The following is a 22,471-nucleotide window of genomic DNA, read 5'->3' on the forward strand; positions in this document are numbered from 1 at the left end:
CTGGAGGAAGGATGGGTTGTGAAAAGATAAAGAACAATGCCCTGCCTGGTTTCAGTGGATGGCCCATTAGCAGAATATCTGCCTTTGAGATAAGGATCACTGCCCCCACCCTCAACAGATGGTGATAGAATAGATACCTTTTATCACACTCTGTATTGTAATGTGCGGCTTATAATCAGGTGCGTCTTATGTATGGACAAAGAATGAAATGTTGCTGGCACCCGGAAGTGCAGTTTATAATCAGTGCGGCTTATAATCGTAAAATTACTGTAATCCTTATTATGTTCCAATGAGCACTGAATAGATTACATAGCTTCTTCATCCATACTTCCAGCTCTCCAGGCATGAACCAGCTCTAATATGTGAGCTGGACAACTCTGGATATAGGACAACCTGTTCTAATGCAGCTTTTCAGCCATCTCACTACACAATCAGAACAGATGTGACAGTCCTTATTTATGCAGGCACTGACCACAAACTTGTGAAAAAATTGTTCCAGAAAGCATAATGGAAACATCACAATCCTGCTGAAGCAGAAACTGGACCTGGTTTTCTTGAATCATATCTTCTGTGATCTTTCAGTCCCTCTTTTTATGTAAACATTGTATGTATTGCACAGGTTACCCACATATATATGTGTCCGTTTCAATTTATCATAACATCACAAAATTTACTTAAAGCACTTCTATAATTGAGTACTGAAAAATAGTTTTTATCACGCAGTTATTATGATTCTTTGTTGGATTGTTAGTTTTTGGTTCAGCTCTTCTTTTGTCACTTCACTGTACTGCAGCATGGCACATAAATACAGAGTTTTTTTATGTACAATCTTCGTAGTAATTGGATTCAGAATACATTCAGAATACATGGTATCTGTCACAGCAAAACTGTCAATTATCTAGGAAGGATTTAATGTCTTACTAAGAAAGATGAGTTATTTTGCACAAATCCTCATAATCTAAATTAGGGAAAAAAAACAATTGAAAAAATAATAAATTAGTTAGCAATGTTTTACTTGCTACCGAGTATCACTCTTGTTCTTATTTCAACACAGTAATCTCCATCCTCTGTGTCTCCCACCAGAGGTGGGAGGGGAGTGAGTGAGGAAGAGGGGCATTCCAGTATGTCCGAAACCTCAAAATTCACATTATATGCTACAGAAGCTCAATACCTATCACTTTGATTGAATTTACCAATTCCTCAAACTAAAAACACTACTTAACACCTAAAAATGACATAGGAAAAATAACACAAACCCATAATGTCCTTGATCCCATTTATCTGTGTAATTAACAAAGGTGTAATATATTATATTTCTATTTCATAAATCTATTAACATCATCACCTAAACTTGTCCAACAGATTTACGGCCTCATCTATAGCCAACTGAAACAAAAGAGAAGCTTTCCACTGAAGTCCTTTATTTGATGCCTGCTAATCTCCTTCACACAAGATAATTTTGTCTACAAACAATTCAGAAAGAGGAGAAAGCCATCTGGCTTATGTTTCTACAACACTGCCTAATTAAAAATTCACCACATTCACTTAATTCGGCTTTCTTTCATATTCTCAGGAGAGCAGTTTGAAAATGTTCACTAAGATGATGATACCCATTAATCTTCCTGTTTTTCAAACTCCGTTAAACATGACGGAGTACCTACAAAAGTGTTGTTTTAACCTATATGGTGATCAAAGGTGAAGCTGAAATATTCCTTTTTCAGGTTTATTTTTTACTTCCCCTCCCCACCTACGTCCAGATTCAGGATAAAATTGAAAATTTTAGACTTGGAGACAAATTCTTACCCACATAAATATAATATTAAAGCACCAACAAACTGTATTTTGAAGGTATGCAGGCCATTTTGTTACATGAACCTTTTAACTGTCCCTTATTTCTCTTCACAAATCTAACAGAAAATGCTGATATAAAAATAAAGCAATTCCTACAACTGACGTCTGGGATTAATTTTTAAATACTGTTTTCTTTCTTGCTTGTAACTGAATAACCTAATCAGTTACATTTCTGTAAATACAGAATAACTTCACGGATTTCACTTATCTAATTTGGGATTGACTCAACACAGGCAAATTCATATCAAGTGAATAAAGGGCAACTATTTGAATATTTTTTTCTTTTTCTTCCAGAGTATAGCTGTAGTCAGAAGAGAAGAAACATCCACACCAAAATTTAATACAATTTTGAACTGAAAATAATCAATCTATCTTTTCCTCAGTTGCTGAGCCCTCCACGTATCTTTTCAGGTTAAAACTAAATAATGTGAATGAAAAACAGCATAATTTACTATGAGAAAGAATTACTGCTGACATATATAAATACAGAACAGTATCAGCATGTGTATGTGTAAGCAATTCAGTGAAAAATGGAGCAGGATATCAGAAAAAAAAAAAAAAAGAAGGAAATTATAACAGTAAAGTCTTCTAATATCCATGCTTGCCAACCAATTACACTAGGGAAGTGCAGCAGCTTTAACTGGAACCTTACTAAGACATGATTTTCTTATATAATCTTCATTCCAAATTTTTGGTCTACGCCATGATTTTGGAATATCTGGTTTTGAAGAAGTATCAATTTCACTATTTCCAATTGTTACCTCTTCAGGAAACCTTGAGAAGCCTCTTATCTATCATATATTTTAGGCATCAAGAAAAGTCAATGCTAAAACATGTGAGAGGTGAGCAGACCTAGCTTTCTGAAAGCAGTTATTTTTCATTCAGCATGAAGATATGATTTCTAATTTGATGCTTCATCAACTGTGAGCAAAAATGTCTTTCATAGTAGTTGTGCAAGGTGTAGCAATATCTTTGTGTCTGTATGGGTAAAATAGATGACAACTACTTCATCTTTGACCTGGCAAATTATTACCCATGTGTGTATTTACAGATTCAAGTTGCGGTTACAAGGATGGGATTATTCTAAGAATAACTTCTTTCCTACTTACTTTGATACATATATCAAATATCAAAATAATAGTAAAGCAGTACAAATATGGCTATTTTCTGCATTGCTTCTTTTGTTTTGTTTCCCAAATTGTAATACTTTTTGTATGTAAATCTCTAAAGCAAATATAGAAAATATCTACAAACAAAAAACCCAGTAGAACTGCAGATGAATGTACAACACTTCTAAAACACTTCTCTGTCTTTAGTCCCTACTTTTAGTCTAAAAGGTGAAACAGTATCAGGAAATTTATGACAGGGCACATTTCTTTAGACACACTTAGTCTCCTCTTTCAAAAAGAATGGAAGTTCAGGGTAAGTATGGCCTTTCCACACTTAAATACTGTAAGTGTAATCAAAGAATCCTTAACTTTTCATTATTTCAGTTCAGACAACAACTTACCCAAAAACGGATCACCGTATTCTGTATTAGACAGCTTAAGCAAGTTGTTTTCCAAAGTCTCCATCACTTTAGCTGGAATAAATGCAGTATCTGTATCAGCATTCACATGTATTTTGTAAGTAAAAAAGTCTTTTCTGTAAAAAACACTTTCTAAAACTGTCAGTAACACAAATAAAAAACTTGGGACTGAAATTCTGAAGCACTTTCTATCAATAGAGAAAAGAGCAAGATCACTTTAATAAAGACTTTCAGTCTATTCCTGAGAGAAGTTTAGCCCAATAAAATAACTCACTAATTAGTCCCCAGTGTCTACCAACATTAAGGAAAGACTTATCAAAATCTACTACCACATGAGTTAATTTATTCTACAAAGGTTCAGACACATCTGACAATAGAGGATGGCAATAGTTCGCAACAGGTGACACACAGTGATTGGGACTCCAACTAGACTAGCTGCTATTATAAGGCATGTGTATCTGTTGAATTAGAAATACTAAAATAAAAGTAGTTCCTTATTTCACACAAGCTAAAATTCGGAGGCATTTTCTCCTTTCATTCTCATTCTTTCCACACCACTCTTCCCTGATTCTACTGGTCATGAATGAATGCCTCTCTACCTACATTTTCATATATAAAGACTTTTTTCGCCAAAAGCCTAATATTTATTTTTTCTTTCTTGTCTAGGACAGACTACAGAAGCCTTCATACTTTTCTCCAGCATATATGAGCAAGACTTTCTTCTTTTAATACCAGTGAGAAGGAAATAATGTCATCATTGAAAAAATAAAAATTAGTTCAAAACTCACTTCAAACATTCTAAGGATTCACTCAAGAACCTGTTAATTAAGGTATATGTAGGTGTTCTGTGTAAAAACATTTCTTCAGGAAACCGTAAATATCTAAATAACTCAGAGTTTATCAGTGCTGGAACCAACTACCCAAAGAGAAAAACCTCCTACCTCGTTCTGACACTACATCCACTGCAGTTGCTGATGACCCTGCACTTAAAGGCTGGGGCTGGAGCTGTGGCTGCACACGATTTGGCTGCAGAAATGAAGAATGCTTGCTCAGGCTCTGAGGATGTGTTTGGCTCTGGGTGAGGCATGGCATAGATCTTCTAGAAGGTTTTAATGGGTGCTCTTTCACTGTCTCACTCTTGCTTGTGTTCATACCTGAAATAGCCAAAACAAAAATAACATCATAAGCTCTAGTATACTAGGCTATGACAAAGATAGATGCCGAATTATGAATCCACTTAATAAGCAACTCCTCAACTAAAAAAATGCCATGCTAGAAGATTATTAAAAGGTTATTAGCTTATTAGGTTATTAAAAAGGTTATTAGGTTGTTAAAAAACAGCCTAACTAACTAAAATACAGATTCTAATAGTATACCATTCTGTAAAATACTTAAATTTTCCTTTCAAAGCTACAAAAATTTCCCCTTCACCATTATGGAAGTAAATTAATACTCGTAATCCTTTTACCTATTGGGTAACCTTTGCGAAAACACATTGTAGAACAACAAATGTGGCAAAAAAGACCCCAGACATTCTAGGGTCAGTTAGAAAAAAGCAGCTGTGACAATGATTTGTCTCTTAAGAGTTGTTTGTGAGAGACACAGAAAATAAGTAACTTTCCTAAGTTTACATGGAAGAAACACTCATTATATACCTCCTGATTCAATACAGAGCACTGACACATACAATCCTTGTAAAAATTAATTAAACACTAAGCAAAATCGAAGTCCGTTGGTATAGTTAGTCTCTTTCACTATACTACTTCTCTGCATGACAGAACAACTTACTTTACAGCATGTTTTTATAAATCTTAATTTCTTAGTGATATATTTTACTTCCCCTGGCTGTGCTAGAATTAATAAGTAATTATTTCTAATATTCAAGTAAACATTTCTCCTTCTTGGAGAGCCATGAACTTCCAAGGAACCTTCCCCTTTAAAATCTGTGCCACTCAAAGAGGGTGTCAAACCCAGCAAGTCTCTTTCTTGTGTAAACTCAATGCAAGTGTTAAAGTTTTCTGTCTGACCACTTGAGAGGCACTGTGACAGTCAGACCAGCAACACCTGAGCACCATTCCCAGTGGGCTCCAGTGAGCTGGTCACTGCCCCTCTTGACTGCCTGCACATCCCACACTCACACGGTCAGAATGTGGTTTCCCTACCAGCTCAACACCAGGTTTCCCATAGCAGAGTCTCAGAGGTCAGGCTCCTCAAAATAATTTAACTGTGTTGCAACAAATAACAGATCGAGCTGGGTGACTCCAACTAGAGAAAAGGAACGTTTTGTACCCTCACTGTCTAAGTGCTCAAAAGCCTGAGGCCAGGACCATGAGCTCCTGCCTTGTCTCTGAGTGTCCCCTGAGTGTCACCTGCCAGGAGCCACAGGTCCCTGGGTCCTTTGTTATGCAAAGGGTCAGGAGCTCATGGCCTCTTGTCTCGGGCTCCCAACAGCCAGAGCTCAAACTGCAGCTGTCCTTCAGCTGCACACCCAGCTGCCTGTACTAAATGTGTTTCTCAATATCAGAGTCTACAAAGAAGGTCCTTTGATTAGCAGGATACACTCCATATTTAACTATAATAGCTAATAAAAGGGTCTTTCCTTCAAAAACTTCCATCGAGCTCACAGAACATGCTTTGTTCTGCATGTTTCTCTTATCAAGAAATGCAGAACTTCATTAGACTGAGGATAATTCTTTCCAGTTCTGCAGCACAGCATAACTGTTCTTGGTCAGACAAATTAAGTATTTAGTACTAGGTGAAGGTAGACAGGTAAGCTTCTGTGGCCTCAGAAGGTGCCATAGGTCTTTAAATAAGTACAGTAATTTCACGATTATAAGCCACACCTGATTATAAGCCACACCTGATTATAAGTCGCACTTCCGGGTGTCGGCATCTTTTCGTTCTTTGTCCATATATAAGCCGCATATGATTATAAGCCACACATCCAGGTGTCAGCAATTGTCTTGGGTTACAATACAGAATGTGATAAAAGGTATCTATTCTATCAATCACCATCTGTTGAGGGTGGGGGTAGTGATCCTTATCTCAACAGTAGATATTCTGCTAATGAGCCATCCATTGAAACCAGGCAGAGCATTGTTCTTTATCTTTTCACAACCCATCCTTCCTCCAGCGAGTCATTTTCTGCTAATGGCCCATTGAGTCCCACTGTGGGACTGATAAAATTACTGCATCCCATTGGAAGTTGCTCCAACAGCCAGGGGGAAGAGCCCAACATTTCTTACCAAGATAAAAACAGAGGTTTTGGGACACTAAGGTAGCCCCTTTCTCGACTGGACTCCAGAGGAAAACCAGATTTCTCCATATCACCACTGGACCTCTGGAGGTGAATCACATCCATCACTGCAAGAGGACTGCAGCCACCATTTAATCGAACTGCTGCCAACACCCTGCCTGACGAGGTGTCAGGCTGTACTCTGACTTTGTCAGGGTTTGGAGTTTGTTCCTTTGTAGTACTGTATTTCTATTTTAATTTCCCTAGCAAAGAACTGCTATTCCTAATTCCCATATTTTTGCCTGAAAGCCCCTTGATTTCAAAATTATAATAATTTGGAGGGAGGGGGTTTACATTCTCCATTTCAAAGAGAAGCTCCTGCCTTTCTCAGCAGACACCTGTCCTCCAAACTAAAACAGCAACTTTTCGTTCTTTGTCCATATATAAGCCGCACCTGATTACAAGCCACACCTCCGGGTTCAGACCAAAATTTTAGTCAAAATGGTGCGGCTTATAATCATAAAATTACTGTATGTGCAGAAAGAACTCTGCTACTTAATAAAAAGGATGCTATGTGCCAGCAGAGAACACAGTGGCCACTGGGTTAGTGCCCTTGACAATGCCGTGCTCAGAGCAGAGCAATGCTACATACGTCTGTTGCGCTACTTCGAAGGTTTCTAGGGAGTCTCCTTTATAGTTCTTCCTAAATTGACATGTTTATTATACAAAAATCTATAGTAGTTAAGACACAGCAATGGGTAATATAGAATAATATATAAAGACATATGCTTCATAATTGTTCGGGATGGCTTTAATGATTGCTTTCTTAGGCAGGGATAGGCTGCAAGTAACTATGGACCCCACTACATAATTATGATTGTTGTCAAAGAGAAATGTTCCTTTCATCTACAGTGGAGTCAGTGTGTGTAGAAAGATGAATCACTATTACAAAGAAATTTATGATAATCCTAATAACACATACTGGCATTCCATTTTAACCCAAATTAAAGTGATACAAATAAAAAATTAGAACATAATACTTCTATGAGGCAATGCCTCAAATAAAAAGAAAATTATTCCCTTTTGCTCTCTCTTACCCTATATTCCCCTGTGTCATTTCAAACAGATTCCTTAATACCATGCTGTTTCTGCTTTGAGAAAGTGAGTCACAGTAAAGCAATCTCAGAGCAGATTTGCTGTTATGCTAGTGGTATGAGCTACCTTAAAATTTGGAAAAGTTAATTCATACTTTGCTACTGTGTCAGAGTCCAGTTCTGTGATATGCTAGTTTTGACAGCACTTGCTCCTGCATGCAAATGCTTACCCAGCTCTCACGTTGTTGCATGCAAATGCGTACCCAGCACGAATAGCATGTGGCTGACATCATTAATTGGGTCGCTAAACTGATTTACTGAAATTAATTTCATTCCTTCCTCTTTTTTTCCATAGGATAGTTTTCTAGACTGTATCTTTCCAACCTGAACTTTGTTATAGAGTCATCACTTGTTCAGGGATCTTTTAATCTGCAATAGTAGGCATGTATACACTTAGCAGAAAAAAATCCCAATAGACTTCTTTTTCTATTACAACTCCATCTATTCATTCTTTCCCTACATAATACTCTTCTGGTAGCTAGCATGAGCATGGAAATTATTACAGTGTAAGTGAAGAAATTTCTCATGTTGGTGAAAAGGTGATTAATGTTTATGATTTAATTAGATTCTGTCTTCTTTATTTTCCTTGGAAAGTCTTCTTTCCAGGGGATGGTGGTGATTCCTGTTATAAGGGGCAAATCTCTGCAAGGCTCAAAGTCAGAACAGGAGAGCTGTACTACATCTCATAGCTTTCTGATAAGCCAGGCAGGAAAGATGGAGCTAGAATATGATAACCTTTCTGGTTTTTAAATTAGTATTTACAACTTAATGCACGCTTAATATTATGCCAATCTAGAAAGACTCTGTATGAAGCAACCTCTCAGAGGCCTTCAGGTTTTGGCCATTAAAAACATAGAAGGAAAAATTTTGCTATGCTTCATTTTGTGAAATACAAACTCAGATGATAATTTATGTACCGCTAAGAAAATAATTTTTCTTTCATTTGCTCTCTAATTTTAAATGAGGAAAGTTTGGCAGCTAGTTCATATTAACTGTTAATTCAATGCTGGAATTAAGGCTGGATTAGTGATAACCTCATAAAGAACAGCCCAGTAACTATTCCCCATTTAATCCAACAGAAATCTTAGCATAAAATGGTGTAGCTTCTATATAAGTCAAATTGATAGCATCAGCTTTAGAGATATGCTAAATAATAATATCCATAACCAATACTGACAAGACTGTAAGTCTTACCAACTACTCATTGTGACACCCCCACCCCTAAAGGGAAGGGAATACAAAAGTGCACAGATGCTCATGGCTGAAAAGGAACAACAAAAATCAGAGGGTCCAGAAAGAACCTTAAAAGTTCTATTAGTGAATTACACACTTGGCAGGGAAATCATTACATTAGTCTCTTATCTCCTAGTATAAACACATAGTGGTAGATTTTGAGTACGAAGTAGGGTGAAAGAGAAGAGAGAGAGAGAGAGAGAGAGAATTTAAAGAGAGGGAAAAAGAAAGAAGGGAAGAAAGAATGAAAGATCACCAATCCTGGCTCCAGTGCTGATTCAACTGATGGGGTGTCTAGGGTCCTGGGAGCACTGTGTAGGGTCCCATTTGATAGGTAAGTTCTCCCCCCGCCTTGGAGCTAAGTTTCTTATTTTCTATGCAAATTAGTTATCAAGTGCAGTTTGTTCTTCTACACTTTTCTGGAAAGAGCTTGGAGGGCTTCCAAGGGTCTCTGATGATATTAATCCTCCCCTACTGAGTCGACTTTAGGTCAACAGACCATGCCCACTTCTCAAATTCATTCTTGTGCCAGACTTTGTTGTGCTTATCTCAAGGACAAGGACATTTGTCCCAGAGATAGTCTACCTCTGTATGGCCCCCTTCAGCAGCTACATCCTGTCCTTTTCACAGCTTGTTCTTACCAACAATCCTTGACTGCCTCCACGATCATCTGACTATTGGTATTTAAGTCATATACATTAGCCTCTTTTCTTCTGGACTTCTACATTCATGTGTTCACAAGTTTGATTGAAAAAAAACCTTCCTAATTGTAAAAAACTTGCATAAAGCCTTTGCCTTTACACACTACACATCACTAATTATTACCAAATGTCATCATAAAACACATTAGCTGGCTGAGAACCTGATAAATCTCAAATGTTTCTGTCAATGGCATCGTTACTATTAGAATTTTTAATCACATAAATTATGAAGAAAATTTTGCAGCATTTTTCATTACATTTAGATGTGAAAGCATTTTTACAGTGTCAAGTGTGAAACCTCAGTTTCAAAAAGCATGTAGTTTTAATACTCAGTGGATGTAACAGTTACTTACTGTTAAACAATAAGCTTACTCTGGCAGTTGCTTTCTACAAACAAAACCTTAATGTAGGATAATTAGTCTACTAAATTCTGAAAAACCATAACCAAGAGATACTTAATAAGGAATAATAACTTACTTCAGTAACACCCCACATAAAAAGGTTATTCAGTTTCATATATTAGACCTACATTTGAGTAAGTCATCCACACTTTCCATTTCTTATATAAAAAGTAAAATCAAAGTGGATAATCTCTATCTTCCTTTTATATTCCCACAGAGAAAAAAAAAATCAAGTATCATTATTATATTAGCACTCTTAAAAAGTCCTGTCATGGCTGGGAAAAAAAAATCAATCCTTTTCTTGAGAAGAAAAACAAAACACGAGGCACATACTAAACATGGTTGAAAACAGCCTACATGGATGAACCCTGTTTCTCTTCAACACCAGCAGCATGTCATGAAAGCATTAGAATCCAAAATCTTAAGTGTATTTTTGAGACCATTTTAACTGGCTCTTACATTATGTCGGAAAAGACATTCAAGATTATCAAATGCAACTGTAGATCATCAGGTTCAGTATCGCTCCTATTGAAAGTTTTACAAGCAGCCGTTTGGATGAGTGTAACTTCAAGACTGGCCAGTAGTTACAAACTAAATTATAGTAAGTCATCATGATGGTATTTTTCAGTGTCATCCCCCTACACAAATAACATTGAGCCTCACCTTTATAAATCAATCACGCCTTTGGAAATTGCTTCTATTAAATACCATAATTCTATTTCAACCTTTTGAAGTTTTAAGTATAGTGAAAAGACAAGCGTATACAATTATAAATTCAAGAAGCAACCTTCAATCCAGAAGCAGAACTGAGGAAAGAAAAAGGAACTGCTGGAATTAACCTAAAGTGCTCAATAAAAACACACATATGACAGGACCCTTAAAAATATATTATTAGTCTAATTACAGTAATTTCACGAGTATAAGCCACACCTTTTGACTAAAATTTTGGTCTCAACCCAGAAGTGTGACTGGTATAACAGTTTTCAAAGATGGCTAATTTTTCCCCATGGATCACCTAAACAGGATCAACATTTTGTGCAAGTTTCAGTTTCTAATCTTTATTTGATGATACCTTATCCATTAGATTAAAAGAAAGTTATTACTTTGATAGTCCATAGATTTTTATATGAGATTACCTCTTTTTTAATATTTATTTTTCTGCTATTTGGAAAGAACTTCAGTATAGCACTACAAGGAAGACTTAATGGAACTCTATCAATATTTCAGCTTTTTTTCTCTGACTTGACAAGAGAGCAGCACTCAACTTTACAATAGCACTGTAAAAGCCACACAGACAACTGAATTGAAATGGTGAGCATCTTCTGTCTGTAAATCAACCTCTCTTTTGGATACTTTAGTTATTAATATTGTTGCTGTTACTGCTTGTTTCTTCTCCCACTGTTGGTTGTTTGCAGCAAAGCGCAAGCTCAACACATAGTCTCTGCTTTTGTCCCTCTCTCACAAGAGGGGCTAGAGGGAAAGAAGCTATTTGTTTGATGCTTAATTCCTAGTGATTTTAAAATGCTACAAGCCCACAACCTCTCAGAACTTAATGACACGACAGAAATTCTTTCAATAAGAATAAATGTGTTTACTGCTAAATTCTGTGGTAAAATAATCCATAATCAACAAAATGTTCATGCTACATTTTATATGAGGATTTAATGGCTCAACATGTGAGTCAAATAACCCTGGATTTAAGAATCTTTAAGTACTTATCTACAAAAGTGGCACTAATGGCTTAAAACCTTTTCTTCAGACTTTCAATATGTACTTATTTGGTCATATGCATTTCAAAATTCCTCCAAATACTGCTAAGATAGCGAATCCATAACAAAAAGTACCAACATGTATGTAGAGCTGACACCAGGAATCACCATGATGATGCAAGAAAAACATTTCAAGTACATTAAGAGTAAAGGAAATAAATTTGAATCCATTATAGGAGAACAAAAAGCAATAAATCATATTGAAACCCTCTTATTATTTTCAACAAATACATAAGATGAACTTACATCACCCATTGCTTATGTGCAGCTATGTGAAGATAAGAGTTCAGAATCAGAGAAACTAGGTTTCTTGCATGTCTGTCACTAGCTTGACAGTCTCTGATAAATGGAGAAATTTCACAGTCCTCCTGTGTGAAAAACTGATTGAAAGCCTGTTATCTACTGAGAAGTATTTACTGGGGAAAAACAAAGGTCACTGTGTATTTAGCTGCATGCCTGGTAAAAAAAGGATTAAACCCTCAATTATCCTATTCTGTTCTTGTCTGTGTATAGGCAGGTTTAGCTCATAGCACTACCGGAATACAATTCTACTCTCACATTCATACAGTATGTCTTTTTTGTTGTTTAAGGTACATATAGTCAAAAAAGTCAATTTTGCCTTCAGAAATTTTGGTTACATTTATCATAACAGAGTATGGTTAAATTCAGTTCTGACTGGAATTAAAAAAACTTTGAACTTAGATACATAATAAGTCATTTTTTTGTGAGATATTTTGAAATCTAAGTGTGATGGGTTGGCACTGGCCAAAACTTTAAAAGGTGTAAAGAAAAAAAGATTTATTAACAGAATTCAAAGAGGATAATGAAAACTACAATAAACTTTTAGAACACCTTTCCCTCCCACCCCCACCTTTCTTTCCTTCCCACTGACAGTGCAGGGAGACAAAATATGGGATTTTTAGTCCGTTTGCCACTCATAAAATCTTTCTTCCATTCTCTTAAGGAGAGGACTCTCTTTTGCTGCGCCATGGGGTCTTTCCTATGGGAAACACTTCTTTGTGAACTTTTACAACATGGTTTTAATTTTTGCAGCTGACAATCCACCTGGAACCTGCTTGCAACAGGAAGTCCCTCCCACGGCCTACAGTCTTCCCACAACTGGAACTGGAACATGCTTTTCATGGGCCATTTATTTATGGGGTGCAGTTTTTAAGGATGAGCTGTTCTAGTATAAAACCAAGGGTCTTTTTCCTCTATTTCTGAAAGCAAGGGTTCTCTTTCTCTCTGCTGAAGCTTTCACCAGATTACAGCTTTTCAGCATTCCCATGCTCCAGTATGAGTGCCTTTTTCTCATGGGCTGCAGGTGAATGCTGCATCCCCCCATGTACTTCATGAATTACAGGGAAACAGGTTGTTGCATTATAGTCCTCACCACAGCTTGCAGAAGAATCTCAGCTACGATGCTTGGAGCACCTCCTTCTCCTCCTCCCTCTTTTGCACCAACCTTAGTATCTCCATATTGCTCTCCTCATATGTCCTCATTTTTCCTTTTCTCTGACTTGGGAGAGAATCGGTGTTCATAGGTTTGTTTGTTCTCAACTTCTATCAATTGAAACAATCTTTATAGAGCTCTGCAGTGCTGAAAGGTGGATCTTGTCCAGGCTCCACAATTGGGGAATTCGTTCACTGTGCTTTTCTCTCTATTGGGCACTGCACAAGCCGCGTCAGCTGCTGGCTCCACATCACACCTTTTCTTCATTTGAGATGCCGAAGAAAGAAAAGCTACTGCTACTGCTTTTGTCTTTCTGTCCTCAGCATGGCTGGTTAACAGAAGCTAAATAAATAAAGTCCATTGCGAGCCATGCCAAAACAACTGTAGCCACGAGGCACTGCCCTGGCTTCAGGGTGGCACTGGAATGGCCCCCAGTGGTATAGCTCAGCAGCCACATTGGGACGGGGTTCAGTGGCTCCCACTGGCCACGAGCCCTGGTCCTGCCAGGAAGGGGAACCCAGCCAGCCCCCCACTTCTCTGCAGAGAACAGGGAGCAAGACAGCTTCTTCCGTATTTTGGGGATTTTTTGTTCTTAAATATGTTATTAAAGAGGTATTTCCAGCTTTTCTAATTGGCTTAGCAATGTGACAATACTAAGAGTCAGACAGCAACTGGTCCTGCCAGGTATGGAGGAAATTGCTAGCAGCTTCTCACAGAGAATCATTTCTGTGGCTGTCTTTTCCCTCTTCACCAAAAATCAATTATTGAAAAACCAGCACACTAGCTACCGTGCAGCAGGAAGGCAATCTTCAATGTCCTTTATAAAATATTTAGAGGTAATACCTCTTAAAGGTGCCTAGAGCATACGCTTAGCAACATGGTTCACATTTTAAGAGAACAAAATGAAACAGAACAGAGAGAACTGATAGAGTTTTTCTTCTCTTCATTTCCCCATGATTGTTATTACTCCTGCTTTTTAATTGCATTAAAAGCTAAATCAGCAATTTTAGGAATGCATGATTACAGGTAAATGCAAAACTGAATCCACCTTCCACCAAGATAAAATATCTTCAGTGTGCTTTTCCAAAGTGAAGATACTGCAAATCAGTTGCATCCCTTTCAAATGCCTCTATTCCTACCCTTGTGTCTTGACCCTCTACTGAGGGCATCTTATCCACTGCAGACACATTACAAGAAAATGTGTGAAGCCAACTGAGAGTTGTTCAAGTAAACATTTCTTCTTACTAATGCGTTTCCAGGTTCAATGTACTCCATAATATTATTTTTGGCTTATTATTGCTGAGGTAAGAGAAGGAGGACAAATATTCCCAAAGGAATATTGAGCAAGGAGAAATACCTGGATGTAAGGTAAAGACTGGATAGATCCTTTTATCCCATTTATTCTCTGAGGTCTCTATTTTTTCCTGAAAGAAAAGCATGTACTCAATTTTAAAATCAACTATGCATGCATGCATGCATTTTTCAAGTTTTCCTATTTGGAAAATAGGTCAGAGCCCATGCTGTTGAAAAAGACAATTCAAGATGGGATTTGGTATTCTGCCAGATTGTCTTCAATTTTTTTGTCTTTCAATTTCAATTTCAATTTCAATTAAAATGTCTTTTTTTACTCTTTTAGATGTTAACAACACCCCAAGGAGACTTTTCCTTTACTCTGAACTATAGCAGCTGTTATGTAACTCATTCTCTTCTCACATTTTCGTATAACTTGGAGAGAAACACTTGTGTTTAGATTTCTTAGTACCTGTACAAATTACTGTATTTGTCATTGTACATCATTTCTTTATGTATTTTAATTTAAAGCAGTGACAGACTGCTGCCTGATGTCTGGAAAGGAATACTTTGTATGCTAAGCACACTTCTGAGTAAAGTAAGATACATCTGGTTTACAGTATTAGACAGTGCTCCAAACTGAATCATTGACATTTCCTACTTTTCTGGAACATTGTTTTTGCAGTAAATTGGGTAAAATATTAAACTATTCAGATGTGTAATGAGGTATTACAAATAATTCCTATTGATGCTATCTGGTTACAGGATATAGTACTCCAACATTTCATGAAACACCATCTAGATTGGAACAAGAAATTTAAAAGAAATGCATTTATTTGAATGACTACAACCTCCATGTGCCCCATGTTTCTCATATACCACATACACATTGTTTTCCTAGAGTTCTGTATCTGGGATAAGTCTCAGCCATCTTTTAAATTTGTTTTAAAGAGGTCCTCTTAAACCATTCAGAAAACTCCTGGCACTTTATTGGGAAAAAAACAAAACAAAACAAAACAAATCCATATTGACACTATCCTTTTTGACAGCCATTTATGATGTCTAGGCAATATAACTTGGATTTTTGTCCAGAAGACCAGAGCATCCGCCACAGAGCTCTGCAGAAGACACTGTGGTGAATTTTCTGTGCATGTCACAGAGAATACAAACTCCAAGACAGCTTAGACATCCTGATACGGTCTCAACATTTTTATAAGAGATCCCACTCTTATCTTGCTGGAAGCAGGAACTTACCACTTTCCCTCAGTTATAAATTTTGCAGAAATGATAGAGTTCATCCAGAGCCGATCCTGGGCTCAGTGCTGTCTTTTTGTTTGTGGTTATCAAGGACCATATTTTGGTCCCAAAAATAAAAATTGTTTCTTGAATTTTTCTTGATTTGGCTTGATTTGTTTATTACCTACAACAACCCTAAGACCACAATTTTTAAATTTGTTTATTTAACAGGTCTACTGTTGACTATGAAACTTCAGCGTAACTCCCAAGTTTTTTAACATGGAAGCTTTAAAATTTATATATTTGTTACATAAAGTCAACTAGTAACAAAATCAAAGTAACATCATCTAGAAGCAGAGCTATATACATCTATCTCCTAAATACATTTTGGTGAGACACATCTGCATGACTTTACATCTGAGCTCACAGACAAAGGCTAACAAAGAGGCACGTGGTATGTTGATGTGAGACGCAGAAGAACTGATGAATTAGGACACCTAGAAGAACAGATGATTCTCCTTAACCCCAGCTGCCAGTTTGCCTGGTGAAATTGGAGGTTTTGTTCTTGAACATTTGTTAGCTCATACTGAAACAGAGATGTGATTTTGTTGCTCATAGCCATATTTGAAAGCTACACTCTGCAAATCATTAGAGTTCTCAATCCTCAAGAACTGAGCATTTTTTTCTTGTTCGAACTGCAATGCAGTTTCATGGGAGCTGACTGATGAGAGTCAGCATGTGACAAAGGCTGCTTGGAGGAAGGAGTAAGATACAATAGAAAGCCTGTCAAAAAGACCTCTTTTTTTTCACCTCCTTCAGCAACCTTTGTACCAAACTCAACTCAGTTACTTCAACATAAGGCCCAAGTAGGCAGCTCAATGCTGTGGAGGTGTACAGAGCTATTTTAAAAATCAGTAACTTTATCGTTTCCTAAATTACAGGGGTAAAGTTGAGATTATTATTAAAATATTTAAAAGCTCTAAAGGTTAAATATCTGGGAAAAAAAGTTACCCATGCTCTTTCAAAGCTTGCCGTTTAAAGAGAAAATTATATCCTTTCAGCAAATAGAATTACGCAAAATGTACAGAAATATGTAACTATTCTATGTTCATCTTTGCATCTGATTTAAGATTTCAACATTACTGGAAGACATTTTTACTTTGTATGCATAATGTTCTATAACTTCATGAAATTACAGAATTGCTCATATAGAACATAGTTCTTATCTGTCTTCTTCAAAATTAGATGCAAGTGCACTTCAACCATTATTTTGTCACTTTTTAAGATATACACTGCATGTTCTTTCATAAAAACATGGAACATCCTTCCAACCATCTCTGGAAAAAGATTTTATTTGCACCAAGTTCATGAGAGGTTGCAGAACAATGCATCCTTCAGGATACATGTCTTAATACATACATACACTCACAACAAATTAGGAGTGACAAAAGATCTTTCCTGATAATGCCCTTCATTGAACACACACACCCATCAAAATGCATACAGATTGTTCTTATCTTTTTCAAATGAAGCATCCTACTGAACATGTCAAGCATGATGAAACAATTTAATAAGAGTTATGAAATACCAAGATGGTCCTGATTAGTTAAAATTGAGTTAAACCAATTAGATCACCTGAAAGAAAAGACGGGATTATGTTTAACTGATGTTATTAAACTGATACCAATTTCTTAATTTACATTTTAGATTTGCAGCTTTCATTTCAGATTTGCAAATTGTTCTTAGATACTAAGAAGTTTCTCTGACTTTTCTAGTTATGGTAACAATTAAAACATACTTTCTCTAGCACTGCGAAACTTGCCTCACTTTCATTCTTAGAGCACTATCCATAAAATTATTAACATTATAATAAATTCTATGGAATTAAATACAGAGGAAGCATATCCAACACAAAATCAGAGTCTAAGTTAAATCCACTAAAAGTTTTTCTGGAAATTATTATTGATCTTTTTAAAATTACTACTTCCATTTAAGGATTTGAAAATCATGTCTACATATGTTAATGCATAAAAGAGGGAAAAAGAAAGCACTTTAAGTTTTTAAGGATGTAAAACAGAAGTGAATATAATATCAAGAATAGCTGGCACTAAAGAGATTGCAAAAATTGTAATTTGCTATTAACTAATTTCATTTAGCATCAAGACTCATATATCTATTTATTTTTTTTAATTGTCCTGAAACACAATTTAGAACAGTAGAACTTGACTAAAAAGCCCATCCTAACCATCCAGCAGAGTGTATGGACCTAGTGGCCAAAATCAAAAGGCGCAAGAATGATGCTGACCCAGGAAAAAACTGCTTAAATAGCAGACTAACATCTACCAAGAAATACAACAGGGTATTAGTGAATCAACGACAGCACATGGATTAGCCATATCAGGACTTCAGAAATGAGGATATATCAATCCTCGAGATGTGCTAGTCTAATATCTGTTCAATTTTGAGTTTTCTTCTGAAGAGTGGTCTGCAGCCACAATGTCCACTAAAGAACTTTATTTCATTTCTATATACTTCCAGTCATCGCAGTCAACATGTTCTCAATCCAACAGCTATCCCTAATAGGGGGTTTGCTGAAGAAGATAATGAGAACAGTTGCTAACAGAATTCCAAACCATTTCTCACGGTCCACTCTTTTCTTCATTCTATCGTATAGGCAAATCATTACATCAAAATGACAGCTAAAATCTACCTCTCTCTGACAACTTATTAAGATTACAAAAATGGATGAAAAATTTTATGTGTTGCTATAACAAAATTCTATAGTGTTCCTCTGGCTTTATACTGTGTAGGTTTCCAGGCAGACTAAATACTAATAGTTCTTGCTGCCATCACATATTAAATTTTTTTAATCTTGGTTGAAGATAAACGGGCTGAACACCTCTTTAATAATTTTTTTCAGAAATACTTTCACAAGACTTTTATACATATATACTTAGCATTTTAGTTAATATAAATTACAAATTATAAATTTACGATAAATTTTACTATAAATTTTATTACAAATTATAAATTTACAGTAGTTTCACGAATACAAGCCGCACGGATTATAAGCCGCACCCCCGGTGCCTCGACAATGTTGCTGTCTTTGTCAATAGATAAGCCGCACCCCGAATATTAGCCGCACTTTCGTTCGTCGCGAGAATCCGTGCGCAGCTTTCACAAATTGGCCAATTAGTAACAGGATCGCGGCATAGCGGGCTTTACTGGCTCGGGGCGGGGCCAGGAAGGCTCGGCCCGCTCATGGTTGCCGACGGGGCCGGGTGGCCCAGCTCAGCGCCACGGCTCGGCGGGGCTGGCCGGGTGGTGCTGCCGCCGCCGCCGCCGGGCTCGCTGGCCCCCCTCTCCCGTCAGCACCGCCCCGCTGCCGCGTTCGCTCGCCCGGCTGGCAGGGCTGCCGCCACCGGGCTCGCCGCCCGCCCCGCTGCCGCTTTCGCTCGCCCCGCTGCCGCTTTCGCTCGCCCTGCGCCGCGCCTCGCGAGCGCCGCGCCCGCCCGGCCCCGCGGCGCTTCGGCGAGCCGCGAGCGGCGGCGCTTCGGCGAGCGGCGGCGCTTCGGCGAGCCGCGAGCGGCGGCGCTTCGGCGAGCGGCGGCGCTTCGGCGAGCCGCGAGCGGCGGCGCTTCGGCGAGCGGCGGCGCTTCGGCGAGCCGCGAGCGGCGGCGCTTCGGCGAGCGGCGGCGCTTCGGCGAGCCGCGAGCGGCGGCGCTTTCGCGAGCGCCGCTTTCGCTCGCCCCGCCGGCAGGGCTGCCGCCGCCGCCACCAGGCTCGCCGGCCGCCCCCTCCCGTCTGCACCGCCGCCGCGTTTCCTCGCCCTGGCCGGCACTGCAGGCCCCCGCACCGCCGGGCTCCCCCACGCTGCTGGCCCCGATTCTGCTGGGCTTCCCCCGCTGCCAGGCAGCCCCACCCGCCGGCCTTCCTGCTTCTGCCATGCTCCCCTGCACTGCTAGCCCCAGTTCTCCCGGGCTCCCCCGCCATGCTGGCTCAGGCTCTGCCGCCCTCCCTGCCCCGCCCTGCTGGCTCAGGCTCAGCCGCCCGCCCCCACACTGCTGGCCCCGCCTCTGCCAGGCTTTCCCACCTCTGCCGGGGCCGGCCGGGCTCCAGCTTGGCTTGGGGCTGCCGCGGGCTCTCACTTCCGTGTTGGCAGCTTTTAGAATTTTGTTAATAGATTAGCCGCCCCGGAATATTGACCGCACTTCCGGGTTTCCACCAAAATTTTGGTCAAATTGGTGCGGCCTGTATTCGTGAAATTACTGTACTTAGCATTTGGGGTTCATAAAAAAAGTTGTTCTTCTACAGGATACAACATACTGTTTATAGTTAGACATGTGAACAACTGTCATTAACATGAAATTAGCATAAGTAAAAAAAATTATGTCCTAATGCTTCTTTCTCTGCAATCCTTTTTCCTATCACAAATAACAGATTAGAGTAAAATAAAGAAAATAGCAGGAACAGGAACAGAACTTCTTAATAAATTGCCAAGGCTGATAAACTATTTGAAAGAAACACAACCTTAAAGAGAGGAAAAGAGACAAAATGTATAAAGTCTCTTTTCAAGCACACTTTAACAAAAATCCTGATGATATATTAATTCTAAAGACAGCAATGTTCAGCTGACAACCATTTCTAAGCATCAGCATACAAAGTAATGATAATGATTTACAAGACCTAACAATAATTTTCTAATCATTTATATTTATAGATGCCTCCTTTCACTTCATGAGCCATGAAGAACACTTCAAATGGAGGAAAATAAGTGTCTTCCAAGTAAAATGACAAAATTGTCTTCAGTTTTATTTTTTGTTTCCATACCTGAAAGGTTTGTTAATAATTTATAATGACACTGCCCTGGCTAGGTCGCCAAGGGCACACCTATGGACCTTTCTGCTTTTCCTGTCCTCCCATCCACAGAACCTGCAGGCAAAGAAGCTTTTGTCCCAGTCAGGACATTACATTACACCCAGCCTTCAAAGGCCTTTCAGACCCTCTGTAACTTTGGCTCCAGAATCCCAGTGGCCGGCCTCGAGTCTCCCCAGGCACCTTCTGCCAAAGGCTCCAGGACAGGCCATGGTTCCCAGTTGCGGTGTAAAGCACATTCTTCACCTCTGGTCCCGTCCTGACTGGGCCAAGGGCTACTGCATGAGCGATCTCCTGCTTGATCTGGGCAAAGGCTTGCTGCTGCTCAGCACCCCAGTGGAAATCGTTTTTCTTGCGGGTGACCAGGTAGAGAGGGCTCACAATCTGACTGTACTCAGGAATGTGCATTCTCCAAAAGCCTATGGCACCTAGAAAGCTTGTGTTTCCTTCTTGCTGGCTGGTGGAGACATCGCGGTGATCTTATTGATGACCTCAGTGGGGATCTGGCACCATCTATCTTGCCACTTTACTCCCAGGAACTGGATCTCTCAGGCAGGTCCTTTGACTTTGCTTTTCTTGATGGCGAAGCCAGCTCTCAGCAGAATGTGAATGGTCTTCTCTCCTTTCTCAATTACCTCCACTGCCGTGTTACCCCACACAATGATGTCATCAATGTATTGAAGGTGTTCTGGAGCGTCACCCTTTTCCAGTGCAGCCTGGGTCAGTCCATGACAGATAGTGGGGCTGTGTTTCCACCCCTGGGGCAGACGATTCCAGGTGTACTGCATACCCCTCCAGGTGAAAGCAAACTGAGGCCTGCACTCTGCTGCTAGAGGAATGGAGAAAAATGCATTAGCAATGTCAATGGTGGAACACCACCTTGCTGCCTTGGACTCCAATTCGTACTGGAGCTCCAGCATGTCTGGCACAGCAGCGCTCAGTGGTGGAGTCACTTCGTTCAACGCACGATAGTCCACAATCAATCTCCATTCTCCATCAGACTTGTGCACAGGCCAGATGGGGCTGTTGAAGGGTGAGTGGGTTTTGCTGACCACCCCTTGGCTCTCCAGTTCACGGAACATCTTGTGGATGGGGATCACGGCATCTCAACTCATCCGGTACTGCCGGCGGTGCACTGTTGAGGTGGCACTCGCTCTTCCGCTTTCAGGAGTCCAACTGCAGATGGGTTTTCTGACAGTCCAGGCAAGGTGTTCAACTGCTTAATGCCCTCTACCGCTACAGCAGCTATTCCAAAAGCCCGCCTGAATCCCTTTAGGTCTTTGTAATAGCCAGTCTGGAAGAAGTCTATGCCTAAAATGCACAGTGTCTGTGGGCCAGTTACAATTAGATGTTTCTGCCACCTCTCCCCTGTCAGGCTCACCTCAGCTTCCAGTAAAGTCAGTTCCTGTGATGCCCCTGTCACCCCAACAATGGAAACAGGCTCTTCCCCCACAAGTTCTGATGGTATTAGGGTGTATTGTGAACCAGTATCAACTAATACCCTGTATTCTTGTGGCTCTGATGTGCCAGGCCATAGGATCCACACCATCTGATAGACTTTGTTATCCCACGCCTCTCCCTGGCTAGAGGCAGAGCCCCTCTAGCCCTAGCTATTATTCCTTTCCTGAACATACATAGTGGAGGTTCCTTCAAGTGGGTCTGACAGATAATCCTCCCTTCCGTAATGCCAGCACCTTGGTCGTGGGAGGTTGAGGCTACCTTCACTTTAGTGTAGCTCCCTCAGT

The 22,471-nt window shown here is 39.4% G+C and overlaps 1 protein-coding gene across 3 annotated transcripts in view; it reads right to left on the minus strand.

Moving 5' to 3' along the window:
- The window catches only part of ANO3 (anoctamin 3), a 157,077-nt gene that overhangs the window by 108,459 nt on the left and 26,147 nt on the right, over positions 1 to 22,471 (minus strand). For 2 of the 3 annotated variants that reach the window (XM_033062351.2, XM_033062350.2), the window contains exons 2-3: positions 4,321 to 4,533; positions 3,362 to 3,433 (exon numbers count right to left, since the gene is read on the minus strand). In XM_033062351.2, coding sequence (XP_032918242.1) covers positions 3,362 to 3,433; positions 4,321 to 4,533 — 285 coding nt within the window. Of the gene's footprint in view, positions 1 to 3,361; positions 3,434 to 4,320; positions 4,534 to 22,471 lie in introns of those variants that run through there. The other variant, XM_033062352.2, reaches the window with a different exon arrangement.

This window comes from Catharus ustulatus, chromosome 6 (genome assembly GCF_009819885.2).
Source record: "Catharus ustulatus isolate bCatUst1 chromosome 6, bCatUst1.pri.v2, whole genome shotgun sequence".
NCBI classification, from domain to species: Eukaryota; Metazoa; Chordata; class Aves; order Passeriformes; family Turdidae; genus Catharus; species Catharus ustulatus.